Raw genomic sequence first — 26,490 nt, forward strand, 5'->3', positions numbered from 1 at the left:
AACCCATAGGTTCTTGGGCATCACCTCTCCCAGCCCCGCTATGCTGCATGTTATCTCTAAGATCCATCTCACACAGTGACCAGAAAAAGGTAACTTTAGTGGCCTCACTCCTGCTAAGCCTCCTCTGGGGCCCGTGTCTCTTAGAATCAATACAGACTCCTCACTGCACCCAGCAGACCCATGGAACCTTCCTGGCCTCTGCCCAGCCCTGCTCACTGCCTCCATAGTGCTGGCCTCTCCCTGCCTGACAGAGAGCAGGGGCTCAATCACAGCACCAAGCCACTGGGCTCAGCCCCTATCTGCTGCTCACCAGACTTTCCCCTCCCTGTGCCTCAGTTTCCGCATCTGTAACCTGGGCATAATATACCCTACTGTGCTCAAGTGTGGATTAAATCAGGAATGTAAGTGAAGTACGTAGAACACAGGCTAGCTCAGGTTGCAAATTGGGTGTTAAAAATGGCATTGCCTCTCACCTTATCATCAGACCCTTGTGTAGAGAGCAGGGAGAGGAAGCACACAGGTCTTCCTGCAAAACTGTGTTTTACTGCTTAAGTGTTGAGGCCTATCATATGAGGAAAAAATAACTTCAACACTTTGAAAAATGTATCTGGAGTAGGCTTCTGTTTCATTCAGAGTGAAGGAAAACAGTCGTTTGGAGAATGGGTGTCCATGCACTGGGTAGGGCAAGGGAGCCTGGTCTGGAATAATCAAGCTTTTAGAAATGGGGCAACGGAGTCTCAGGTGGGTGCTTCAGTGCAGGGCTGCACCAGTCATGCACCAGTCACCTGCAGCGGAAGGCCGCTTGCTTTCCCAGCCAGCTACCCAGGCCAGAGGCCTATGCCGGCCAACCACGGAAGAGGAAGCGAGGGCCAGACCAGGTACAGAAAAACACTCCCAGGGGGCCCATTTACGCTTCTGTAAACCTTTTTATGTTTGGAAGGGGATGAAGGTGTAGTTGAAACTCTGCTCTTATTTGTGTTTCTCTTGCTAAATTGACAACCCAGTTCATATGTTAACATGTTCTTAAATATATAAATTTGGGAGAGAATTGGTTGGGTTATCCTTGGGGTTTTTTTGGTCATAAGAAGTGTTCATACCCTGTTCTTGGATGCAGCTGAGGAAAAAATGAATGTCTGAGAGATGGAAACTCAAAGGTTAACTTTATTATAGATAAATCTTAGTAGGAGAACATTGATCAGCTCTGGAAGCAGGGGAACTTGCCGGTTCCTCAACCCCCTCCAACCCCGGCACTGAGGATGGACCTTGGGACTGCCACACCCACCAGAGTAGAGACTGATAAACCAACCTCCCCCCCGGAATTGCTGCCCGCTCCAGGGCCTACAGCTTTGGAATGGAGCACCACCACCCAGTCCCTGGAGATGAACCAGGGACAGGGGACATCTCTGTCCACTGGAGATACACACTGAGCAGTCACAGATGAAACTATGTGGTTTCTGTGCTTTGTTTTAACATACTCCAGAAAATCGAGGCCCCTGGGTGGCTCAGTCATTAAGCTCTGCTTTTGGCTCAGTTCATGATCCCAGGATCCTGGGGTCGAGCCCTGCATTGGGTTCCCTGCTCAATGGCAAGCCTGCTTTTCCCTCTTCCACTCCCCCTGCTTGTGTTCCCTCTCTTTCTATGTTTCTCTCTGTCAAGTAAATAAATAAAATCTTTTAAAAATAATAATAAAATAAAATACTTCAGAAAAATCAGTGGAGGGGGGCATACAGCTCATAGAACAAGAACAGCAGAATAGTGTGTTTGCTGAAGCTGGATGACGGAGGAGCATCCTTCTACTTCTGTGTCTGGCATAAAAAGTGAACAAATGCCACACCTTTCCACCCAGCAGTCAGATGGGGAGGTGACGGGAGCAGAGGTCAAGCAGAGCACTGTTCCAGCACAGGCCTGGCATATTTGTTTGTTTGTTTGTTTTTTTCCTCCAACTCTAATTTGTAAGGTAGAAGTGGTCAGAAAGGACAGGTAAGCCACAAGGCACACAGTGATAAGCACCAGGGGGGCTTGGCCCGTGGGCCTCGTTTGCGGGCCCCTGCTCCGTCCTCTTGCTTAACCTCTCTCGGCTTCCATTTTTCTCCTATTTGGGCCCGGATTTCTTTCCCCCTTCTGAGCTCTCCAAGCCCCTATGGGAGCACAGTGCCAGGAGAAGCTTCCTGAGGCTTTGGTGACAGCCAGGTCTGTGCTGTCATCAAGACACCACCACTCAGCCAGGGCCAGAAACTAAGCTATTGGGGGGAGGGAGAGCTTTGATAGACCTCTCCTGAAACGTCATACTCCAGAAAAATACTGCATCTCACTAGACTAAAAAACACCAAAGCTTTATGGCACTTTGCACATTTTTTACAAAACGGGAATAAAAAGTATGTCAGTGCCACAACTCAGGAAGTATCACTGTAGGTCAGTCAATATCCCAACCTAATCCGCTGTTTTGTTTTGTTTTTAATAACTTTGTGATTGTAAAAATAACACCAGGCTATTGTTCAAAACAGGAAAATTCAGAAAAACACAAACAAAGAAATTAAAATCACCTATAATCCTACCAGTAAATATAAATATGTGTGTAGGAAAAAAATGAAATGAAATGTTGTTAGCATATTGTTTTATTTCCTTTATTCTTTTCTATGTATAAATTTGCATATATTGTGAATGTATTTAGGATTGTGCTGCATCAGTATTTCCACCTCGCTTTTTTTCACTGATTTGTGCGGCTTCTCCAGTGACATTGTTGCAATAGCTTCAAAGCCTTTGGGCCCTATAGTCTGCTGTCAGCACAGTAGTCAGGGGATCCTGCTGCGTACATATCAGATGTCCCTCCACTGTGGGTGGTAGGTGTATGCAAAGCCGGTGTGAGTTTCAGCTCCCAGAGGGTTGAATGGGCACCCAGGTGACAGCATGGGACCAGCTATTGAGATCATACTCAGTGAGTAGCTGTTATGACATACACATGCACATGTTAGTTGCATCTGTCCATTGACTAGGTGTTTGTTGAGCATCTACTGCCATGCCCAGCACGAAGCTCATTAACCATCTGCGATGTGAGATGATTATTTACAAGTGGAAGATGTAGGCTCCAAATTTCAAAACTCTATCAGCTCTGAGATCTTTTTTTTTTTTTTAAAGATTTTATTTATTTATTTATTTGGCAGACAGAGATCACAAGTAGGTGGAGAGGCAGGCAGAGACAGAGGAGGAAGCAGGCTCCCTGCTGAGCAGAGAGCCTGATGCGGGGCTTGATCCCAGGACCCTGGGATCATGACCTGAGCCAAAGTTAGGTGCTTAACTTACTGAGCCATCCAGGTCCCCCACCCCCCCCACACACATTTAACCCATGCAGATGGGGGAAAGCAGACTTTTATTTCTCAGCAGGGAAATGTCTCTCTTTTCCTCTTGATGCCAATGGCTTTCAGCCTTTTTAGATTACAACTCAGGATGAGAAATGCATGGTACATCCCGACCAGGATGCACACCATTGTGTATGTGAAACTAAAGCAACATCTCCTGGAACTACTTTTACCCTTAGTGCATGTGATGCATTCTGTATTTTCTCTTTTAATCTGGTTCATTTAAAAAAAAATACTGACCAGGCCCCATTAAAATTGACAGTTTGAAAATGACTGCTCTTAGCTAGAGATCTTCAAAGTAGGGTGCACGATGGGGCACCTTGGTGGCTCAGTCCGTTAAGCATCTGCCTTCAGCTCAGGTCACGATCCTGAGGTCCTGTCGAGTCCCGCATCAGGCTCTGTGCTTGGCAGGGAGTCTGTTTCTCCCCTCTCTCTGTTCCTCCCCACTCCATTTGTGTTTTCTCTCTCTTAAATAAATAAATAGAATCTTAAAAAAAATAAAAATAAAAAAATAAAAAAACCGCACACCAAAAAGGAGTACATGAAGCTCTGTGAGCAAAGAAAGGAAATATTAGTACTTTCTTCAAATTTATTATATTTTTGACTTTTAAATTTCAGTTTCTCTTATGTGCGTGTTTTCTAATGTATGTAATATAGTGGTACGCTAGAAAATATATGTAATTTACTGGATCTGCATGCCCCAAAGTACTTTACTGCTGGGGGTAAATGTTACAGGGCCAGGGAATGGGCCACCTCACTGGCCTGGCCCTGGGACCCAGCAGTGAAGCTGCCACCTGCCTTCCAAATTCTGAATTCTGTACCAGCCTCATCTCTTTGTTTCCCTCCTCCTCCTTCCTCAGTTCCCTGAGATCTGTGACTTCCTCTGGTGCTGATCTGAGGTGGTCAGAAATGCTTTTGCAAGCCCAGCACAGACAGGGCACTCTCTGGGGATGGGGGCACCTCTGCGGGAGACCATACGCCCCCCTGCAGGGACAGACTGACCTCCTGCCACCTTCTAAGCAGAGATGTCCCCTCCGGGGTTCTTACAGAAAATGGAGAATAAATGGTGCCTTTGTGTTCCTCTCCTTGGTGGAAAAACAACCATTTTTTTTTTCCTTCTGAGTTTTATCTTCAGGCAAAATTATGACAGGGTCTTTACACTCATCTCCAACTTTCAGTTAGTGGTCCCTTTGCTTACAGGACACACCCTGATAAGGTGCTAATCATAACTCTTTGCTGCTTATGAGCCTTTTGCTGAGTTTCACACATTTTTAGAAATGAATGAAGTTTTGTTTGCTTATATTAATTTGTATCAGACTCTTTGGAATCTTCCTTTTTGTGGAATTTGATACTGAACCAAGAGTTTGATGGCTGGCACAGGCAGGGATCATAACCCATGATTAAGAGGTTGATTAGAGAAGGGGTAGCCTCATTCCTCATGGTAATTGGGGTGAGTGCCCAAGAAGAAACGTGTGACAACTTCGAGCAGAGGCTGAGGGACAAGAAGGAGTGCGTGTGTAGCTCTGATCTTGGTGGAGGGACCAACTCCCCAAGGAGGGGCACACTGCCTTTCTAACTCAGGACCGCTTGGGAGCCCACATGGCGGCGGTGGTGGTGGTTAGGTCATTGCTGGGCTCACTACCACATCACTGGTGTCCATAGAGAACCACGGTTCCCCCAGACTCTCAGGAAGGTGCGGTCGGGGCAACTCAGAGGCCACAGAGGGTTACATCGTAATGTCACTCTGGTCTGCAAGAGGGCAAGGGGCGGGGCAGTTTGCCCAAGTGGCCCCTAGCTACGCCTGCTGCCCCCTGCTGGGAGCAGCCAGGGCCTGGAGGTGTTGGGGAAACAGCCCCGCTCTAGAGGCTTGTCCAGGGACCCGGGCAGTGGTGCCACCTACCCAGGGGAAGTAGCCCAGCCTCTGACAGAGTTGGAGCTCTGTCCAGCCTGTGACAATGGGATGTTGAAATGAGTACCATTCCCCACCCTGTGCGTTAATTCTTAGGATTATCTCATCCAAAATCCTCTCCTGCACTTAGTCTTTGTGAGTAAGGTCAGGCAGTTCTCTGTGAATTTCAGGTCCACACCTTTGTCTTAACTGCTGGATATTTCTTGTTTTAAACCTCAGTTATCTGAATAATTTCTTCAGTTCACCAGCCCACTTTGGCCAATACAGGCTCACCTGTCCAATCTGTTGCCTTGAGAAGGGAACACGGCGAGAACAGAATGGGAGGCAAGCAGTGGCCCTGTGCTGGGTGGGATGCACGCAGGGCATGCCAGCACCCAGGGATGAGCGCTGCCGTTACGCCATTACAGCACCCAACACGTCATAAAATGTTTAGTTCTGATATGGAGACCCCTTCAGAGGTTAATTAAAAAAAAAAAAAGCATCTCCCATAGCAGATGCACAGCAAGTATGTATTCCGTGCATGGGAGAATGTCAGTGTAGAGGGTTAGCACATGACATTACAAATGTCTAGAGTTCAACATTCCAGTAAATAAAAAATAAAAAATAAAAAGTTTGGCATTGTTAACAGGCCTGTGAGGTCACCACCCATTTAAAATAAAAAGGGAAGAAACAGAAATAGCCTCCCACCCTTGGTAACTGCAGCCAGGGTCCGCCCAGGGTGAGCATTTGCCTGACCTAATGTTCATGCTCCCAAAAAAGGTCTGGTTTTTAAAGGCCCATGTTTGAATCTCTAAACGGAACCCAACCCCCTCTAATTGCCAAAGGCATAGATATACCTCAATGACTATAATAATTTTTTAACCCAATGATATAGCAAGATCAGAAAAGCATCTCCGCACTCTGCAGTAAAAAGTGAATGATGGTAGAGCCAATGAGATGTAGTAGAAAGGGTGTGAGCCACTTGTTAACTGTGTGATGTGGAACAAGACACTTACACTTTTCCTCTGAGTCTCAGTTTTCTTCTCTGTAAAATGGCCGTATTGACCTTGGACGGTCAATACAAAGGTCAGATGAGCCTGGTGGTGATGAAGGTGGGTCTCTCTTGTGTTTGGCTGGTGATGTCACCAGGCCACTTGTCTTGACTTGCTCAGTCAGTGGTCGAGAGCTCTCCTTCTGGCAGCCTTTCTCATCAGTGGCCCGAGGTGTATTCCAGATAGAGCCTTCAAGGAGGAGGGTGAGGGGTGCCAGAGCTGAAAGCAAACCATGCTCTTCTCACTCACCCCTGCTGTTGATCTAGTCTCGTAAAGAAGGGAGTATTTTATAAATAAGCTCAGATCAGAATGCAGTCAGCCTTCTGTGCCTGCTGCCCTCAGTTAAGTGGGAGGCTCCTGAGATTTTTTTCTGACAAAAGCTGAAGGCAGGTAAAGGCCACTCTCCCTCCATTCCTGAATTTATGAAGCTCTCTGGAATAATAGGCCAGCTGTAAGGCATGGTGACCTGTGCTCTGCTGAGCCCACAGGGGTGGGAGCCATGCTTTAAAGGCAGACACCAAGCAAAAGCTGCTGTCTCTGGTAATGTGGCTCTGTTGTGGAGAGAGTGTTTCCTTGCGAAGCCAAGGTTGCAAAGCTGTCCATGTTCTAGTCAAAGAGGGTCTGGCTTGAGCAGCAGTGGTGTCTCCTGGGAGTTTGTAGACAGTCAGAAACATGGGTGCCATCCCAGACCTATTGAGCCAAAATCTGCATATTTACAAGTCTCCCTAAATAATTCACCCCTCAGAGCAGTATAAGCTTTACTAGACCAGCCTCTGTCGCTCACCAAGTATCGCCAGGACCTAGAGCAGAGCCCGGGACACGACAGGTGCTTAGAAAGTGTTTGTTGTACGCATGCAGCCACTGGTTGCCTTCATTTTAAATTGTGACCCCTGCCTTCCAGCACAGTCACCTCTTTGGCTTCCTGGATTTCCGAGAAAGGGAAGACATACTTCCTTCTCTCTGATCTCAGCCCCCAGCCCATGGCTCTGGGGTATGGATGTGTCACGGCTGTACTTCCGAAGTCTAGGTTAGGATGGAAGAAGGGCTTTCCTGTTACTTTGCTCGAGAACCACAGGGCACGCCTCACCCCATTGTCCTTTCTTGCATGTTATATCTGATATCAGCCTGTATGCCTGGTTTTCCAATCTTATTCTTTCTTTAAAAATCCCCTCCCCCATTACCTTCAGTTTAAAGTTCTCTTGACCAGAGCCTGGGATTTCTGGGTAATCGTGTTCTGCCTAGGCCCCCAGCTCTGGCACATTCCTGGGCCAAGTGCCTCAGGCTCACCGAAGGGGCCTCAGGGCTCATATGAGCCTATGGGTAAAGTCTTCTTTATTTAACCTGGTCCCAAAATTCACATGCAGCTAGGATTCCATCAGTAACTTATTTAAGAGGACTTCGTATGGAACAGTTTTAACAGTGGAAAGAAGAAACTCGTCAGTTGTTCCATTTCCAAATGTTTCTGTGGCTGGAGGGAAGAGTGGTGTGGAGGAAGATCACATCTGAGCTGATGAAGATGGTGAGGCAGAGTCCTGGGAAGAGGGTCTTAAGCCAGAGACAGACATCCCTGATGAGGGTGCAGCCGTGACTGGCCGGTACTGTCCCACCAGCAAGACCGGACCGAGGAGAAGGAAGTGTGTGTGGCCGTTGAGTGTTTGGACTTGGGGCTTGCTAGGGCAGAGGGCCTCCTGCACAGTGGAAGGGAGAAGGCCAGTGACCATTCATCCTCACGATCCACGTACAAACCCAGCAAGACTTTCGCGTGCTGGTGCCACTACTTTGTTTTCATTTTGTATGGAAGTCGGAAATGTCTTCTATTCCTGCCCAAAAACAGTCAAAATGGGGGTTATTAGGTGCATTCATTAACCATCAGTTGTGTGTTTGTGTGTGTGTGTGTGTGCCCCGTCTATACCTAGATGTTCTGTCTCTGTGGGGGTGGAGAAACAGATTAGGGGACCAGCCACATTCAGAAGGAGAAGCAGAGCTCTTTCATTGCCAGACAAGTATCTCAGTGGGGAGCAGGGAGCATCCTGGGGCAGAATAACAGGAAACACTCATTCTCCCCACCACATACCACCCTTCGCAGTTGGCAGTCAGCAGCCACTCACAGAATGTTCTAGAATTCTGCTTGTAGGGGGATGAAAGGGGCTGATTTCAATGTTCACTGCCTCCTCGGCCCCCCAGGACCCCCAGGCTAACTGGCCGGGGTCCCCCAGGCCAACGAGGTGGGGCTGCAGCCTATGCAGAGGAGAGCAGAACCCTGTGATTTCCTGTAGTGTGGACGACTGTGAGCAGGCAAGCAGACACTGCCCCCACTTGGTGTACGAGGAAATGGGAAATCAAGGCTGCAGCCAAGGGGTGCAAAGCAGGAGCTGCTGTCCAGGGGAGATGCTACTAGATGGGGGTGTCCGCAGTCACGGGCCCTGTGGACTGGGTTAGCCTTGGTGATGCCAGCTGCCAGACCCAGCCCTGAGGATCATTCAGCGTGGCTAATCAGAGCTTGTTAATGGCAGCTCCCCCCAACTATGAGTGTCACCTCAAGTCTCAGGCACAGACTTGAAAAGCAAAGACTCAGTCAAGAAGATAAAACTGAACTGTCTTTCTTCATTGGGAGGGTCTTACGTTGGTATGTCCCTTGCCTCCTGCTGAGATGTCTGGGACCCTAAGGCCACTGATGATGTGTGGAGAGTCACCACTAGGAAGCCGCCCTCCTGACTCCCTCAGCTGGCTGAGAACACCTATCTTCCATGGACGTTCATTAGCCTTCCCTCTTGGTGCCCACTGTGGGCATGGGTGAGAAAGGCACGCTGCTCCCCACCCCAGTATCCATCAGAGAGGAAGAAGCATGCTTGGCTGTAAGCAGCCCGCTAGGGGCATGTCTGGAGGACTGACCAGGGTGGCATTGGCTCAGGTCATGGCTCCATGTTGTCTGGTCATGTGTATACCCCTGCACTGTCACTGCTTCATATGCAGCTAAACCACGGGGCATCTGATACAGTCCCGCTCGGCTGCTCTGGGGAAGAGCTGAGTTATTTTTGCCGAGCCTTGGCCATTATTGGTGCCATCATGTCGATGTAATAATGTCTCACATGGAGAGACAGGGCAGAAAGCGTGGAGTCTCTGCTCCAAATCTGTGCCCATAAAGGAAAGGCGCTGTCCCTATCGCCTCCTGTTTCTCTGTGGCCCTCTTGGCTCCGTAGCATGGGTGCACAGCACTGGGCTCCAGGAGGCCAGCCCTGCGGTGTTCATTCGGAGCAGCCCACAGAGGGGCATGGGAGGCACCGGCCACTGGCCTGTTCTGGGGGCAAGCACTGTGGAGGAAGCAAATGAATAAAGTCATAAAATAGAGCAAAACAGCTGAGCCTGCTGGTTGGAAGGTTGGAAGAAACGTTTCAAAGGAAACAATCCTGGATTTAGATCACACATTTTGGGGCCTACAGTGAGTTTTTCAGAACCTCCCTCGGAAAGGCAGGTATTTGTAATGGAAATGCTAACAGCTCTGCAGCCTTGCCTGGGCTGTCTGTGGGTGGCTGGACGGCCAGCTGCTGCGTGTGTGATCTGCTGGCATTATGGAGATGAAGCCTCCCGGGCTCTCACTGCTCCAATGCAGAGGGACCTTTTACTAATATTATTATTAACTCATCAAGATGCTACCAGCGGCAAATGCTAGTCATGAACCGTGCATGAGGACCTGGTGTTTCTCCTCTGCCATCCCAGGACTGAGGAATATCCCTAATCCATATGCCCCTGCAGGTGGGGACGTGGCCCTTCCTGGCGTGGCCCCCCAACCCAACTCCAGGCCCTGTTCTCGGCTCAGTTGAGGGCATGGGTGTGGCTCCTGCACCATGTGACCTGTAGATCCGCAGCTGGTTCCCGTTCTTCTCTACCTGCCTGTAGGGACCTCTCAGCTTTGTGGAGTCCCCTGAACCCCTCCCTGTGCCTACCCGCCTCCACTCCTGTCTGAGCCTACAGCAGCCTAGCCTCGTGAAGCCTGCCCAGTCCCATTCCTCCGTGAGGCTTCAGATCACCCACAGTGGTCTCTGCAGACTCACGCCTTCCCTAAACTGGTGCCTCAGACAGGGCGTCACCCAGAGAGCTGACCCCAGTTACCACAGGCTGCTCACAGACTCGAGCCCATCACACCTTTCCTGACAAACACCACCTAGGATGAAACTTCTGTCAAAGACAAACTTTTTCCTGTAAAGGCATCTGCTTTTCTATGGAAGAGGTGCAGAGACAAGGGAAGGAGCTGTGCCTTGAGTCCTTGCAGAATCACTGGAAACAGTGCAGTCTTGCCTCCTCACAGCGTGGGGGTGCAGGTCAGCTCTGGGTCTTAACAGACTGAGTGGAGCCTAGTCCTGCCCAGAGCATCTGTGCTTCCTGCTCAGCAGGTTGGATGCTCCCCACCACCTGCAGTCCTCAGGGGACAAAAAGTGCATTCTGGTCATGTGCCTTGTCTTTTTCTGCCAGCGTGGCCAGAACTGTCCCAGGCAGGCCAGAACCTGTCACCGTGGCGAGTGTGGGGCCCACAGGTGGGCATTCCTTCCTCCTCTTCCTCTGTCCCATGCCCTCTGCAGGTCTGTACCTCACACCCCAGAAACGGACACCCCAGGAAAGGATCAGGGCTACCCCGGGGCAGACAAAAGAGCTGCTCAGTAAAATCTACAGATGTCACCACAGCCTGTGCTGTGTCTGTGCCTGGCACCATTTACAGGGAGGCCCCTTGGCAAGATCTGGGGGACTGTGAGCACATGGTTGGGTTTAATAGGAGACACGAGCTGTCAGCATGGAGAGCACGCTGGACCATGTGACTTCTACTTAACAAAGCCTTCCTCTCCCTTTCTCACCTAGCTCAATGACTCCGCCAAGCAGCTCATTGAGATGGACAAGCCATGCCCAGGTGCTGCATCGGGCTGCCACGCGTCCTTGCCCTCTGACTCTGGCGCGGCAGCCAGTGCGGCCCCAGGACCAGCATTAAGCAGCACGGGGGCGGTCAGTGCCTTTCAGCGGCGTGTGGACAGCAAGAAGAATGCCAAGAAGCGCCACTCCTTCACCGCACTCAGTGTGACACACAAGTCCTCCCAAGCCACAAGCCACAGGCACTCCATGGAAATTAGCGCTCCGGTCTTGATCAGCTCCAGCGATCCCCGGGCTGCGGCCAGAATCGGAGACCTGGCTCATCTGTCCTGCAGTGCTCCCGCCCAGGTAAGGTCCTTAGGGTGCGGGCAGGGAGATGTCTGAGAGTCCCATCCCCAGCTGTGTGCTCAGCATCCTGTCTCTGAACTTGCATGGGGAAGCCTGTGGCAGCAGTGCCCTTTGGGGCCACCGTGACTGCCTTCTCCTGCCTGCCCTCAAGGACCCCATGATCCTTGGTTTTGTCATTACCAGAGTAAACATGTGAGTGGTACTCAGTATTCAGAGGTGTCTAGGTGGTAATGTGATGTGCTTCTCCTTGGCCCATGACACGGCCCTTGAATAACATCGGCTCGTTACTCCAGACAGTCCTCCTTTCTCAGTGTGCATTCAGCGCATCTGATCGTGTCTTGCAGAAAGTCTGGGTTTAGTTTGTTTTTAGCACTAGTACATTTTTAGCATCTCTGTGACACGTGTTTCCTTTTAGCAGAGCTCAGAACCAGAATGAACTGCATTGTTTGGTACTTTATTATTTTTACAGATACCTTCTATTTCTAGACATGGCACTGGTTCCATTCCACTAGGAAGATGAAGGAAATGGAAGGGACTTCATTTTCAATCCAGCAGTCAAAGGTGGCCCCAGGGCCACCAGGCCAGGGTGTACCCAACGGCCCACATTACTAGTCTCAACACCCTGAAGGTCGCTATGTCCTGTCATCATGGGTACTAAGCCTAAGGTTCAGGCCTCCCCAGTGTTCGCTGGACCTGAGCAGAGCTCTCTGGCCCTTTCCTCCTGCCCTACAATGTGGGCTCCACGCACGCATGAAGAGGATCTCATGTTCATTCTGTGTCTCCCTTGTCCTCACGTGCTCTCAGCCCTCCTGTCCACAGCTCCTAAGTTGATGGAACAGAGGTAAAGTAACCAGGTTCTGCAGTCTGGGTCAACTGTAGACAGGCCCTAGCATAGGAAGGAACAGATTTTTTTTTTTTTTTTTTTAATTTGTGTCCACCTTTGTTCCACAAGGCCTTAACTGCTGAGTTAGTTTATTGCTATAGAGGACTGGGACCTGGGTCTCATTTTCCAGCAATTACACTTGAAGTGAAAGTCGTGGCTGGGCTTTAGACTTTCGTGAGGGCCATTGAAAAAGGTCAAGCAAAGCAGTTTCCATCTATCTCCCATCCCAAATGAACTTTTTATTGGGACACATATGAGGTGCCACAAGGGCGAGCTGCCACATGCACCGACCTGCAGGGACCAGCATGCTGTCTGTGGCCAGATGCACCCAGAGACCAACTCTCAGCTCTGCCAGCCACCAGCCACCTTCCCAGGTTGGCGGGTTTTATTGGCCTTGCATGTCACACTGAGATGCCCATCCCTGGCCCACCTGAGGACCACCCAGGGCAGCTGCAGGTCCTGGAGCTGGCCACAGTGCCATGTGGCTCCTCCTCCCTGCCATGCCAGGCACGCTGGGAGGGGGACCCAGTCCCAGGGTTCTTGCTTGGGAGGGCAGGCTTGGGCTTTGTCAACATGAACCTGGACAAATCCAACATCACTGCTGCCATGCCTCTGTCCACAAACAGAGGCCCCCGCTGACATCAAGGGATAGGCTCAGGCCAGCAAAGCAGGAGTGCCTGGGCTCTTGGTACCTGGGCATGCGTGGAGTAATACTGGCCCCAGCAAATGTCCTGCCAGCCCCCTACCCACCCCCTGGACCGCTCTAGACTCAATATGTGCACCCAGGCTGTGGCACCGACTGTTTTCACTGACAGGGTGGACTCTTAGCCCCCGTGAGATGGACAGAGCCACTCATCATGAGCGCAGGCCAGTTCTGCCCCTGTGGATGCAGCCCTCACCTGCATACCCAGGGCTTCCGATCCACAGGAGCAGAGGTGTCAGCACTTTAGGTCATGGATCCCAGAGCATTTTCTTTCAGAGAACAAGGGCAGCTGTTGTCACTGGCAGTTACCTAGACCTGGTTGAACATTGCACGGTGTTGTATAGAAAGTTCGTATCAACAGGCCTGTGTGCTCTGGAGCCTCAGTGGACAGAGACGAGGTGTTTGGGTCCGTGTCCTGCTCGCAGCCAGGCTGGTGTACATGGCCTTGGGTGAGCAGCTTCAGCTCTGTCCGTCTGAAAGATAGGCTCTGATGGTGACAGATACCTTATGTGGATGAGATCGGATCTGAAAGGGCCCCCCAGTGTGAGATGATTGTGCTGCTCTTTGTTTAATTGACAGGATTCTAAAGCCCTATGGAGCAAGATGAACCAAGAGCAAACAGGACATGCACATGCACACACATACACACACACACGCACACACACACGCGCACATACACACACGCACACACACCAGTGTGGCTGATGTGCTCTGGGTGGGTGAGATGCGTGGACAAGGGAGCCCCGCATAGCTGGTTAGAGCTCATCACTCTCACAGACCCTTCTCGCTCTCCTTTGTGTTGCTTTTTAAAGTGAAAAGGAAGTGTGGGAGCTGTGGTTTCTATAGAAATGGCTCCACAACCCAGGAGCTGTTTTTCTCCTCTGAGCCCGAATGCAGTGAGCACCAGTAAGCCTGAGATAGCAGGGTCCCCACAGAGCGCAGTGAGGGGTGCACGCTATCCTTGGAGCGGCCTCCGGGATGTGTGCGGTCTGCGGCTCGCTCTCACAGCCCCTGGGAGAGCAGCTCCGTCCTCATCTCCTTCCCTCTCTTGACCTCACTCCCTCATCTGGGCTTCTTGGCGCATCTCACTGGCAGCAGAGCCAGTGAGCCAGTAGCTTGAATTATCTTCATTCGCACATGAGGAAACTGAGGCCCAGAGGGTGTAAGTAAGGTCTCAGTGCTGTGCGCATCTGACAGTTCCCCCTGCAGCCATCAAGACTAGCATGGACGTGAGTCCAGGATACAGACGTCATTTAACCCCTCAGCTTCCTCTTGTGTAAACATACAGGACTGATGGCAAGCCCAGAGAGGTGAAGAAGGAACATGGCCGCCAGGCCCTGCAGCGAGTGACTCTGTAAAGGTCCCCCTCTCTCCTTCCCATTTCCAGAGTGACTCTGTAAAGGTCCCTCTCTCTCCTTCCCGTTCTCTCTTAGTCTGGGATCTGGCATTGTGCAGGCTTGGGCAGTGTCTTGGGTGGAGGCCTGGGCTCTTCCACTCACTAGCTGTGCACCTTGGGTGAGTGAACCTACAGAGCTGCCACTGAGTGCCAGGTTCAACACTATCCTGTTATGTCTTGACCCTGGAAAAGCTGTCCCGTCCCTTCTCCCAGAGCCTCGGTTTTCTCATCTGTTAAACGATGGAGCAACTATGCAGTGAAATGAGAGTACGAGCTGTCCTCTTCTCCGTGGCTGTGTTGTTGGCTATGTTGGTTGTCTCTGCTGCCCAGAGAACCAGGGAAGGAATCACCAGCCCCAGAGTGCTAGATTGGACACTGGCGCCCAGACCTCATGAATTCTGGTCACTGCTCTGTTCCAAAAATCCCCCTATGCCGTGCACTGCACTGGCCCCTGGCAGCGGTAGAAGGCCACAGGTGGATCAAGGGGTGGGTGGCAACCATGCTGCCCACAGCCACACTTCCTGTGAAGGAAGCCGGCTCAGTGAACATCCCCACAAGCCTGTGACTGCTCCTAACTCTCAGCCAGTGGGTACTGGTCTGTCCCCAGCGACATCCAGGCCAGGCTGTGTGTGCTCCCCAGCCTCATGCACGCACCAGGGAAATCCAGGGACCCTGCCCAGAATCCAGGGTGGTAAGGTCCAGCCTTGGCAGCATGTCACTGTCACCTGGAGGCCTGGAGGTTGGAACATCCCCTCAGCACAGCTCCAGCCCCACAGTGCCAAGGTGGCTGCTCTGGGGCACGGCCTGGGTCTGGGGTTGAGAACCTCCTGGCTTGTTGTGTCGAACGAGAAGCACCAGTACCTCAGACCCCAGCCACCGCCCTTCCCCCACATGGTGGGCTGTACCACTGGCCAGGCCTAGACCTGGGCTCTGAGTCCTCAGAGGGTGACCAGCATCCCGTCATACCTGGCCCTGAGGAAGTCCTGGGGCACAGGGACTTAAGTGCTAAAAATGGGACAATCAGGCACAACAGGTCATCCCAGAGCATTTCTGTTCCCTTCGCTGGGCTCCAGAGGGTGGTGTGTGGAGGCTTTGTACAGAAACGTAATGTGGTCCTCTCTGTGCAGAGCCTGTGCCAGAGGCCTGGAAGCAGGGTAGGGCAACAGTGAGGAGATGCGAAGTAGGCTGGGATCCTGGCCGCCTGGTTCCTATTTGGTGTGTCATGCCACCAGGGGATGCTTTTAATTTTCTGGCCCCAGGGCCCGCCCTATCAGCGAAACCCAAGTCAGAAAGGGAAGGTGGTTGCGCTGTGTTAGCCAGGCCCATGTGCAGGGATGCTGGAAGCCACACTGGGCTCCGGGTCCAGTCTGCTCCGGGCTCCAGTCTTCTCCCAGGCCTCATTCTTATGCCCTTGCCAGAGAGACCATGGCTTCCTGAGGCTTGAGGTACTTGCCTCCCCCATCAAAGCCGAGGCATGGGCCCGGCATCAGGCAAGGGGTGCGTCCACCTGTGCGGGGGGAGAGAGGGCCAAAAAAAAGGGGTCTTATTATCAGTGGAGCTCTTTGAAGCTCTCCGGGGTGTCAGCTGTGCAGCCAGACGCCATGCTGGGCCCAAGGCTGGCCAGTGACACTCACAGGGGCTGTTTCTCTAGGGCTTTGGCACTGAGAACAATCTGCATGTTTTTAAGGGTTGTTTTCAAAAAGGAGAGAAAGAAACAACACAGAGCTAAAGTACGCACTCTCTGGCCCTTTACAAAAAGAAGCTTGCGGCTGAGGCCCCTTGCTGCTGGCCCTGAGAGGCAGAAGAGGCCATGAGGAAGAGAAGAGGAGAAACCTGCAGTCATATAGAAACCTACAGGCCCAGGTCTGGAGCAGGATGTCCTCAAACAGAACAGGAAGAAGGCTTTGACCTTGGCCCGAAGTTCGAAGGCACCAACTCCATGTCCTGCCCTGGTCAGGAGCTTAGCAGGAGGGTGGGGAACCTGGGAGGTTCTGGAATCCTTGGACCTTTCTTACCATGGAGTGTGCTCTCGGACACAACCTTCTCATGAGATTTCACCATGTGGGAACCCAAAGGCTCTAGAGTTGACCCCAGGGATGAGTTCTAGAGAACCAGAGGCACAGGCACGAGGCAGAGCAAGCAGGAACTGGAGGGAAGGTGGCCGCGTGGCTGCTTCTTCCCGGCCCTGCTGTCCCTCCTGGAGGTGCAGAGCAGGTGCAAGGGAGTCAGCCCTTCTCCCTCCTGCTTGTCTTCTCTCATACTGCCCATGGAGGCCTTTCTTACTCTTATTTTTTGTCCTTATTACTACCAGTAGTCCATTTATTTCTTCCTGCCTTCTATCACCCAAGACCACTGTGGTTAATTCCTATATGGGAAACGTAGGTCCCTTAGGTCCCACAAAACTCATCATGGGACCTTGCATAGGATGGATGGCCACCTCACAGAAATGCTTCCTCTGGACCTCAAAAAGAGAATGACCTAAATAACAAGCCCATAGGCCTCAGATTCCCAGACTGACCTGTGGAAGACATATTACGAGACTGTCCAGGGAAGGAACATGGCTGTTTCATCCAAATTCCACTCATTCTTCCCTCTTCCAGCTTCTCCCTTCTCATAGTGGACATGCCCAGCTCTGCAGTCCCAACCACTGCCTCGTCCCTGGCTGCCCACACCCAGCCAGCTAGGACCTGTGTCCCCACTCTGTGTCCTCCTTCTTGACATCCAGCAGCTTTGGATGCTGTGGGCAAGCCTCCCCTCCCAAGCCTCTCCTCCCTGTGCTTCTGGGACCCTTCTCCAAGTTGTGAGCAGTTCCCTTGCCCCTGCACTGGACTCTCTTCCCCCAGCTCCCACATGAACATCAGCGTTCCCCTGGGCTTTTCTTTCTGTCCTATGCCTGCCCCCGGCTGTTCTCATCTAACCAACAACTAAACACCAAACTGTCTAAACTCTGCCTTCCTACACTTTACTCAACTATCAATTCGTTCCTCTTGCTGCCTGATGGCTTCCCCCGGAGAGGTACCTCATTCTAATCCATGTCAGAAGAGGACAGCCATTCTCTCTGTCCTCAAACCTCCTTCCTCTTCATTCCATCTGATCCGAACTCCCAAAGCTAAGACCCTATATCCTCCCTAGTCTGCTCTCCCTGTCACCTCAGCCTCCATCCTGGTGTCAGCTCTAGTTCCCAAGCATTTCTCCCATGGCATTAGTCACAAACAACTCCTGACACCGTATGGTTGAACACAGGGAGCGTTCATCAGGGGCCGGTGCTGTGGGTCAGGCCACCCTCCTGAATGGCGTGCTCATGGCGTCCCGCCTCCTTCCTCTTATAGCTCTGCCACTTACGGCACATGGCCTCCAGCAGGAAGAGAGGCACAGGTCATTTGCTAGCACCGGTCACTCAACCCCAGCTTTCCTGCAAGGGGCTGGGCACATGGTGAAGCACTTCGATATCAGCCACGTCCATGGAGTCCCTCTCTCCATGGCACCCACTCTGCCTTGCTTTAGGCTTCTCTGCACCCTCAGCAACATGGCATTGACTGATTCCTAGCTCCCTGCTTCTGGGGTTTCCTTTGGAATCCATCTGTATTAAGGCTGATCTTTCCACAAATGCTTCTGGAGACTTTGCATTGCCTTAGGATAAAGTCCAAGCTCCTTAATTTGGCCTGCAGAGCCCTTCAGACTTAGCCCCAGGTTGGCTTTCCAGCCTCCCTCTCCCAGGCTCCATCCACTCCTGCACTGGCTGCCCTGACCTGTCCCTGTGTGCCTCACACCAGCACAGCTTGGCGCCCCCCTCACCGAGAAGGCTGCCTGTGCCCAGCCTGACTGTGTTTCTTGCTCACCTTCTTCCCCCTTACATCCTAACCCCCCACATGACACACAGACACTGCAGTGTGTAGTAAATTCCTGCTCACCCTTTAAAGCACCATCTGAAGTGGTCTCTTCCCCTCTGGAGGTTTCCATGGCTCCAGGACACCCTTCCACCAACCAAATTCATTCCCTTGTTTCTTCTGTGCCTGCGGGACTTTTTCCATACTTTTATCATGGAAGGTGTGGCCTTTGTCATTTGTGTATCTGGCCACTTCCCTGACCCTCACATCTTTCAGGGTGGGAACGGGTGTCAGTCACTCCTGTATCCTGGCACCTGACCTGTGGCAGAGCTCATGCCCATTCGATTTCTTCTAGGGTGGGCATGAGGTATATGTCCTCTGCACTGTGGACTGAATGGCCTTGCACACTTAACAATGTGATGCCTGAAATGCTACAGGGCCTCCCCTCTGTTAGCAGTTCCCTGAGGGCTGTAGAGAGGGGACAGCTGCAAGGTGACCAGCGGAGGGGCTCCCGGGGGTGCATGGTCGGCTGAGCCTCAGATGGCCTGCCCTGCTTGCATTTGCACCCTTATGAATTATTTCTCCCTGCCATTTGGAGAGGTCAGAGGTCAGCTCAGCTCCTCATGAATAATGAAGCAGCACTCAACGTGTCTCCTTTCTGCTGGGGGAGGGAGAGTTACCATAGGAGAGGATGGAGACCAGGCTATGCAGGTTGACTCCCATTTTTTTAACCCAGTTATTTGCTTAGAGAGATCATTGGATCCAACTAAGAGACAATTGCTTGCATTTTAGAACCATTCCCTCATAGACCAAACAGAAAACCAAGAGAATGGCTCAGGTCACCCCCAGAGTGCCTGAGGAAACTCCATGGCTTCCTCTAGGTCTGGGGTGCCCCAGACTGGTCCTTGTGAGGCAGATTATGCTATGGTAACAAGCAGCCCCGCACTCTCAGAGGTTTCCTTCTCGGCCACTCTGCATGTCTATCTCAGGCAGCGCAGGGCTCTGGCCCATGGCACCCTCTGCCCGGGCACCAACAGACACCTTTGGGCAAAGTCTGGTCCTCTACCTGTTTTGTTACAGTTTTGTGGAACTCAGCCACCCCTGCTCATTTATTCCCCATCTTTAAGTGTTTTCAGGCCATACTGAGGAGCTATGACAGAGATCACATGGCTCACAGCACCTAAGATACTCCTCTTCTGTAGGGAAAACTCTTGGGGCCCTCTGGCCTGGACTGTCTTGTCGCTATGGCAGGGGTAGGAAGTGTGGTGACCAGAGCAGAGGTCCCCCTGTCCTTGCAGAGGGTGGGGAGACAGAGTCTGCTCATAAGAAGGAGTGGAGACCAGCCCCCATAACCCCACAGCCCCAGAACCCCCACATCTGTTGGCAAATGTTTACACGGAGGCTGGGAAGCTTGAGAGGCAGAACTCTGCAGATAGTGACAATGGGAAAGGCCGACCCTTTGAAGTCCTGAAGCCAGCATTCTGGTACTCGTGGCTGTGGGGCTGCCTGTGGGTGCACACATGGCCTAGCACCCCATGTCTGGGGAGGGCTCCCCAGCGGGTTCTGTCTGTCCATGCAGGGCCAGGACCCCATGCAGGCTTACCCTGTCCAGCCAGGAACAGGTGCCTTCCCCAGACCCCGAGTGTTTCTCAGCGTCGGAGCTGGATGGCTTACAAATCAACTTCTCTTAAGCAAACAGAAACCCCAGAGATTCGGAAAAGGCCCTTTGAAATCCATGGACGGGGAAGTGTTTGAAATTGAGCAGGAAAAACATCAAAAGGGAACACCCCTCAAGTGCCTTCCTGCATCTGAGAAGTAATTAGGAGAACTCTACTTGGAAGCTTCCAGGGCATCTTTAAGATGCCCCTGTCACCCCACCTGCCATCAGAGAGGCAGGCGAGAGACACTCTGCCAGCTGCTCTTGCTGGCTGGCTCTCATCTCTGTCCCAAGGCAGCGCTGGGGGCAGCCTGGAGGAAGTGATGGTATTTGCTTTCCTGATCAGCCTGGAGGCCCCCCACCCCCACCCCTATCTCCAGCTCCAGCTACGGCACACCCCCTCCCACAGGTCAGAGAACTGATGCTTATTGTTAACATTTTCAGAAAGTTACACATTGAACTCCATGCCTTTCGAAGGATCCAAAAAAACAGTAACAAGGGAACATGGGATGAATTAAAAAATCCCATCCTTGAGGACCTTGTGTGAGGAGAGCTTTCTTTTGCAAATCTGAGAATTGCTGTGTCCATGACATACAGCTGTGCCTTCAAGGTGGGGACAGAGAACCGTGGCCTGGCTGTTCTCGTCAGCTGCCAGATTTTTCATCTGTGGTCTCAGGTGCCAACCAGGCTTCTCTTGCTGCTCTGACAAGACAGGAATTGAAGCCACAGTTTCTGTCTGTGCCTCAGGCCATCTGTTGTTGGGTGAGGGAGGGACAGAGAAGGGAAGGTCCCTGCTGAGTGCCCATGAGCTTTGGGTAGGCACGTGCTGGTCCAGGAATACAGGTGAGCTGCTGGTTCCCTCAGTCTATCCTGTCAAGTTTGGTGAACTTTTGTTACAGCAGCAGCCCATGCCAGGTTCCAAGAGAGATTCGTCATGGACCCCAGCCTCTAGGACCCACCCAGCCCACCAGGAGACCAGAACATAGATCCATGCCATGGAGGCTAGAAAGTAGGAAGCATGACAGATGAGCCCAAGGGAAGGGCATGGCAGGCCGAGGAGGAAGGGTGACATTGCTTCTAGAAGGGAACAAGATGAAAGGAGGAAAGAACAGGCACCAAGGCTCACTGAGGTCAACTTCCTCCAGGGTCTTCCATGTCCCCTCAAGGCTCTGATACAAAGGCACATGGTTTCTTAGCAGGAGGGTCATGGTCAGAACCTTCCCACCTCCTCCCTGATCTCCTAGCTGTTTCACCCACCACCCCATCCAGGCCCAGACACTTCCCAGAGTACACCTCACCCCAGGCATCGTCTAGACCCAGTGAGGGGCAGGAGACTCCTGTGGTCTCCCCTGACCAGCCTTCCTCCTGTACCCTGAGCTTGCAAAGCCAGGCTGGGATAGCCACAAGCTCTTAATGGCACCACAGCCTGTGAGCTTCACTAACACAGGTCTGTTTGTCCCTTTTGCACCCTTGGTGCCTGGCACAGAGCCTCTATGCAGGGGCTCGCAGAGGCATGGATGGATGGATAGACACACTGAATTAGAGTTGAACAGAAGAGTTTCTCAAAGCCTGTCCCTCTTGTAGCTTCTCCCTATATAGGAGGCACCTTCTGTTTGAAGGCAGAACAGATAGGTCATTAGGATATGACTAATGTTCACTTTGTGCAAAGCCAGATAAAGATGTCTTGGGTCTTAAAGACACACAGAGAAAGGAGCTATGTCTACAGGAGCTTTAGCACCTTCCTAGCTCAAGACCATCAAGCAAGCTGATTTTCATTTGCTAAACTGGAGCCATGTTGTGGATACTATTCTCCCATATCCTGCCCACCTTTTTTTTTTTTTTTTTTGGTCTTTTCCCTTAAGAAGGTTCTGGGATGCCTTATGAATATTTTGGCACAGCTGTGGCTTTTTGATCCCTAATATTGGCCCAGTAAGATGAAGGCAGAAGCTGGAATTTCCTCCTACCCCACCTAGAGCAGGGGTTGGCAAACTCTTTTCCAGGAAAGGGCCAGATAATAAGTATTTGGACTTGTGGGCAATATGGTCTCTGCCACAGCTACTTCTGTCCTTGGGAGCAAGCAGCAAATGGATGGGTATAGTTGGGTGCCATTAAACCTTCATTCACAAAAGCAGGGGGTAGCCGTATTGGAGCTGCAGGTGAGTCCATTGACCCCTGAACAGATCATGGAGACGAAGTGAGGGGCCTGAACCCCAGGCCTGGAGTCAGCAGCTTGGATGCTAGAGGCAGATGCTGGTGAGTGAATCAGAGCTCCTGCAGAGAGAACAACAGGGGGCTGCATTTGAGGTGAAGGGAGGCCTCCTGGAGGCCTCCATCCTGGGCAGCCAGACACCTTTCCCGAGTGCCTGCAAGAGAGCATTAGAGGTTATGTGTGTACAAAGCATGTCCTGCTCTCTCTCCTGGGACCAACCATCTTGTTCAGGCTCCTTAGCCTCTGACCCCAAGCTGCCAGCGTGAGCTCATCCAGCCCAGCCACAGCTCCCCCTACCCCCGCCGCCTGGCCCTGCTGGGTCTCCCCAGCCCGAGTCCCCTGGGCCAGAGCTGGGGAGGCACCCCAGGCCCTCTGGCCCTGCAAGCTGTTTGCAGCTCTTTTTGGAGCCAAGCAGGAGAAGCAGGCCATAAATGTTTCATTCTAAAGTTTTCTTTAGGAAGCACATTCCTAAGAGTCTGATTTACACTCCATGTTCCCGAGTGGTAACGTGTGATGAATAAAACATGCTTATTTCATGGCTCCTTGGGGTGATGACAGTGTTTTCTGGACTCATATTAAAAATTAAAACGTGGAGATGTTTTTCTCAGGGTCTTATTCTGTGCCAGTGTGGCCAGGAAAGCGACGTGGAGCCCCCATATGGCCTGCCAACTGCAGACCCCCCTTTCCCCTCTTCTTCGTCCCGACAGGAAAATAAAATGGCCCGCTTTCCAGTACGGCTCAGGGGCCCCATTAAAATGCAGCTCTGGGCCTCGAGTGTCTGGTAACAACCTGACAATTTAGAATCAGGGATCCACAGCCACAGCACAGCAGCCAGAACCTGACACTGGGCTTCCAAGTGGCAGAGGCCAGAAACCACAGGAAGCTGTGCGGGGCACAGGGCACCATGAGAAGCAACAGTCCAGGTTTTACTGACTCTCTGCTGCAGGGGTGTGTGAGCTCCTCACCCGTGCAGTCCCGGTGGGTCTGTCTTTTATCAGCTGCAAAAGGAGTCCAGGAAGGGGGGAAGTGCACTTTGTTTATGGGATTACATATTCTGCCTGGCCCCGGCCTCCCAACAGGTATGTGTCCTCGGGGGCCACTGGGTGTGTGTGGCTCCAGGGAACAACAGCACTGGGCCCCTTGGCATGCTGTCCTGCTCTTTGCTCACACCGTGGTCAGTTCCATCTGATGGGGCATCATGTCTGACCTGTGCCCCAGCCGGCTGACCCTATATACACGGGGCTCCTGTCCAAAGGTCATGGATTATGTTTTTTTAACATTAGGCCCAAAGGGCTTGCTGGACTACCAGGTCCCTGGTGGTGTTGGCTGGCATCCCCAGACTGGGGTGCATTCACCTGCTTGGGCTGAACAACAGCTCATGTCCCTTCTAGAGTCACCCAAGAAGAATATGACGTGAACCTGTTTTATCAGAGCCGTAGACCTTCCTTGAGACAGAGCAGTGGCGTGGTTCCATGGTACGCAAGGCTGAGCTGTGCTTTGAAGTCACAGCAGAGATGTCCACCTGCTGACCTCTGAGATGGGGAGAATGTCTTTTCGAGGGCTGTTCTCCCAATTATTTTTATCTGAAAGCAGCTGTAGCGGCTTCTCCTTCCTTATTTTTATCCCTGCCTGATTTCTCTCACTCCTGCCAAGGCTTCACTAATCCCTTAAGGCCAGAATCATTTAAATTAAGCCATTAAAAATCAAAGCAATATCAGCAATGCGGCTCTTGGCTAGGAGGAACCAGGCTTCAGTCCCGAGGCCCAGAAAGCCCAGTCCGGCATGGTCAGAGCTGGAGGGCAAGAGGCACAGGACCCCCTGGTATTGCATTAAATCAGTCTCAAACTCAACTTCATTTGTGCCGTGTGCTCAAGGAGCAACTTATTATAGGTGTAGCAGTGCCTCCACTGAACACTGTGCCTCCCAGTCCTTGGGAGGATGCTGATGATGAGGAACCTGGTGGGATGCACTGTGCTCATGAAGTTTTACTCAAAATCACTTAAAGGAGAGCCCATTCTTGCTGTGATACCTGCCAGCAGGTAGCAGTGGCCTGGCTGCCTCTTGGGGCTCCTCAAGTGGCTCCAAGATCTCATCAGTTACGGGGCACCTGGGTGGCTCAGTGGGTTAAGCCTCTGCCTTCGGCTCAGGTCATGATCCCAGGGTCCTGGGATCAAGCCCCGCATCGGGCTCTCTGCTCAGTGGGGAGCCTGCTTCCCTTCCTCTCTCTCTGACTGCCTCTCTGCCTACTTGTGATCTCTGTCTGTCAAATAAATAAATAAAATCTTAAAAAAAAAAAAAAAGATCTCATCAGTTACGTTCTGCTCCGCTGGGCATGTGGTCCTCAGTCATCCACAGCTCAGCAGTCAGTGGGGGTCACCCTATCCACCCGTTGGCCCCAGCAACATTTCTCATCAGCTCCTACCAATAGTAACAAAAAGGAAGATCTGATTCAGAGTAGAATGGATGGAAACCCCATCTTGATCAGAAAGTCACACTATTCAGTTTTTAGGACCCTGAGAACCAAGCCCCAACGGGCATGGTCAATACTCGGTGGACACCGTGTACCCTTGGGCTCTGCATTGCATTGCACAGAGGAGGGAGACAGGAACACACACTCTGCTACATATCAGTCCTTGATACTTTCCATCTTGACCTTTGAGAAAAACCATTTTCACAAGTGTGATCTCTCTTGGTTGCTCCATTGTAGCTCCAAGTACTGGTTTGCTGTGCGATCCCACATATTTGCTTTATAGCATTAGACATACCGAGTTTCAACTAGAGACCAGGTTTCCAGCAAACCTGTCAGAAGGCCCTTCCCCTCTGGCTTTATTGAGGTGCTGACCCATGTCTCAGGTGGCTCCATGTACCTGGGCAGCCCCCTAGTCCTCCCTGAGCCTCCTGAGCCTCTGCCGCATGGAGCGTCCTATGTTTGGTCCCCAGGAGTTGGCAGACGCCAACAAAGATAGGGTCTGGAGCCTGAATGCCACAAGCACAGTCCCAGACAGCCTCCCCACTGCCTGGCAGATGGAAATCAATCTTCTCTTCTTCTCTGTCTTTCCTGGTTGCATGCATTGTTGCTTCCTGCTGGATTCGGGCTTGAGCTGGTCAAGGATCCTGGGGAGTAGAGCCCCGGGCTGACTGCCTTCCAGGTACAGCACCACTCAGAGCAATCCCCACACTGGGTCAGCAGTACTTTGCATGTGAGGGGCTGGTTTGGACTGGTTGGCTGTTTCAGGAGAGTTTATTTGGACAGGAGAAACATTGGTGAAAGCAGGGTCCTGGCTTTGGGCTCCACCTAAGCCAGTGACCAGGTGCCTCAGTGGTTCAGCTGATTGTCCTTTGCCTGCATGCTGCTGCCATCAGTCACCCATGGTCAATCTGAAGGGTCACCCCCAGGGTCCTCTCTTGTCCACTCCTGGCATCACCACATAGATGGCATCCAGGGAATGCAATCCAGGGAATCATGGAATCACCGTAAACCAGTGTGTTCTTAAAACAGACCTCAAGTGATTAAGCCCTGTTAACTCTTTTTATATTACTTAGAAAATGTATCAGAAAACCATAGTCCCTTATTGATACTAAAATGATGGAAAACTTTTTTAAAATGAGAGGAAGCGCCTGGTTGGCTCAGTTGGTTAAGGGTCCGACTCTTGGTTTCAGCTGCAGAGAATATGAATCCTACCAGACCCAGGTCATGTGTGTGTCCTGGGAAGCCAGGGGCAGGGAGCATCCCACAGCTACCACCGCCGGCCCTCTAAGCATGCTGGTGTGCCTACATCCCCATGTTGAAGGGATCCTCCCACCCTCCAGTTTCCTTGTCCTGTGGGCAGCAGTCAGCATGGCTGATGATGGCTTCCCCTTGGAAAGAAACACTTGCTTCCCTGGGCCTGGAGACGCCAGCAAGGTTTTCCTTCTGTCCCTGAGGCCAATTGCTCTGCCACATTGTGGGGCCCCTGTAAGACATGGGTCTGGTCTCACCTCAGCCTTTCTCTCATCGCCTCTCTTTGCCTTCAAGGTAAAGACCAGAACCCTCATGTTGGCCCAGGGATCCATGAACAGACTGGCTCCACCATCCTTAGGTGCTTCCCGCTTGTCCCTCCTCCAGGCTTTCCTCTTCCCAGTTTTTCAAGCAGGCCAAGCTTGCCTCTCCCAGCCTTTGCCTGGCAGGCCTCTGCTCCTCCCTCACCTGCCCGACCCTCGCCACCACACCTCACAGGCCTGCGTGCCGCTCACAGAGGCCCTCTCTGGCCCCAGCGCCCACGTGACGTCCCTGTGGCGTGTTCCTGTGGCCCTGCCTCTATCATGACACGTGCA

At 51.9% G+C, this 26,490-nt stretch overlaps 1 protein-coding gene across 2 annotated transcripts in view; it reads left to right on the plus strand.

Annotated features, from left to right (window-relative positions):
- The window catches only part of SH3RF3 (SH3 domain containing ring finger 3), a 356,455-nt gene that overhangs the window by 243,437 nt on the left and 86,528 nt on the right, over nucleotides 1-26,490 (plus strand). For both annotated transcript variants that reach the window (XM_059406397.1, XM_059406398.1), the window contains exon 4: nucleotides 11,148-11,501. In XM_059406397.1, coding sequence (XP_059262380.1) covers nucleotides 11,148-11,501 — 354 coding nt within the window. The remainder of the gene's footprint in view (nucleotides 1-11,147; nucleotides 11,502-26,490) is intronic.

Source organism: Mustela nigripes, chromosome 7 (assembly GCF_022355385.1).
Source record: "Mustela nigripes isolate SB6536 chromosome 7, MUSNIG.SB6536, whole genome shotgun sequence".
NCBI classification, from domain to species: Eukaryota; Metazoa; Chordata; class Mammalia; order Carnivora; family Mustelidae; genus Mustela; species Mustela nigripes.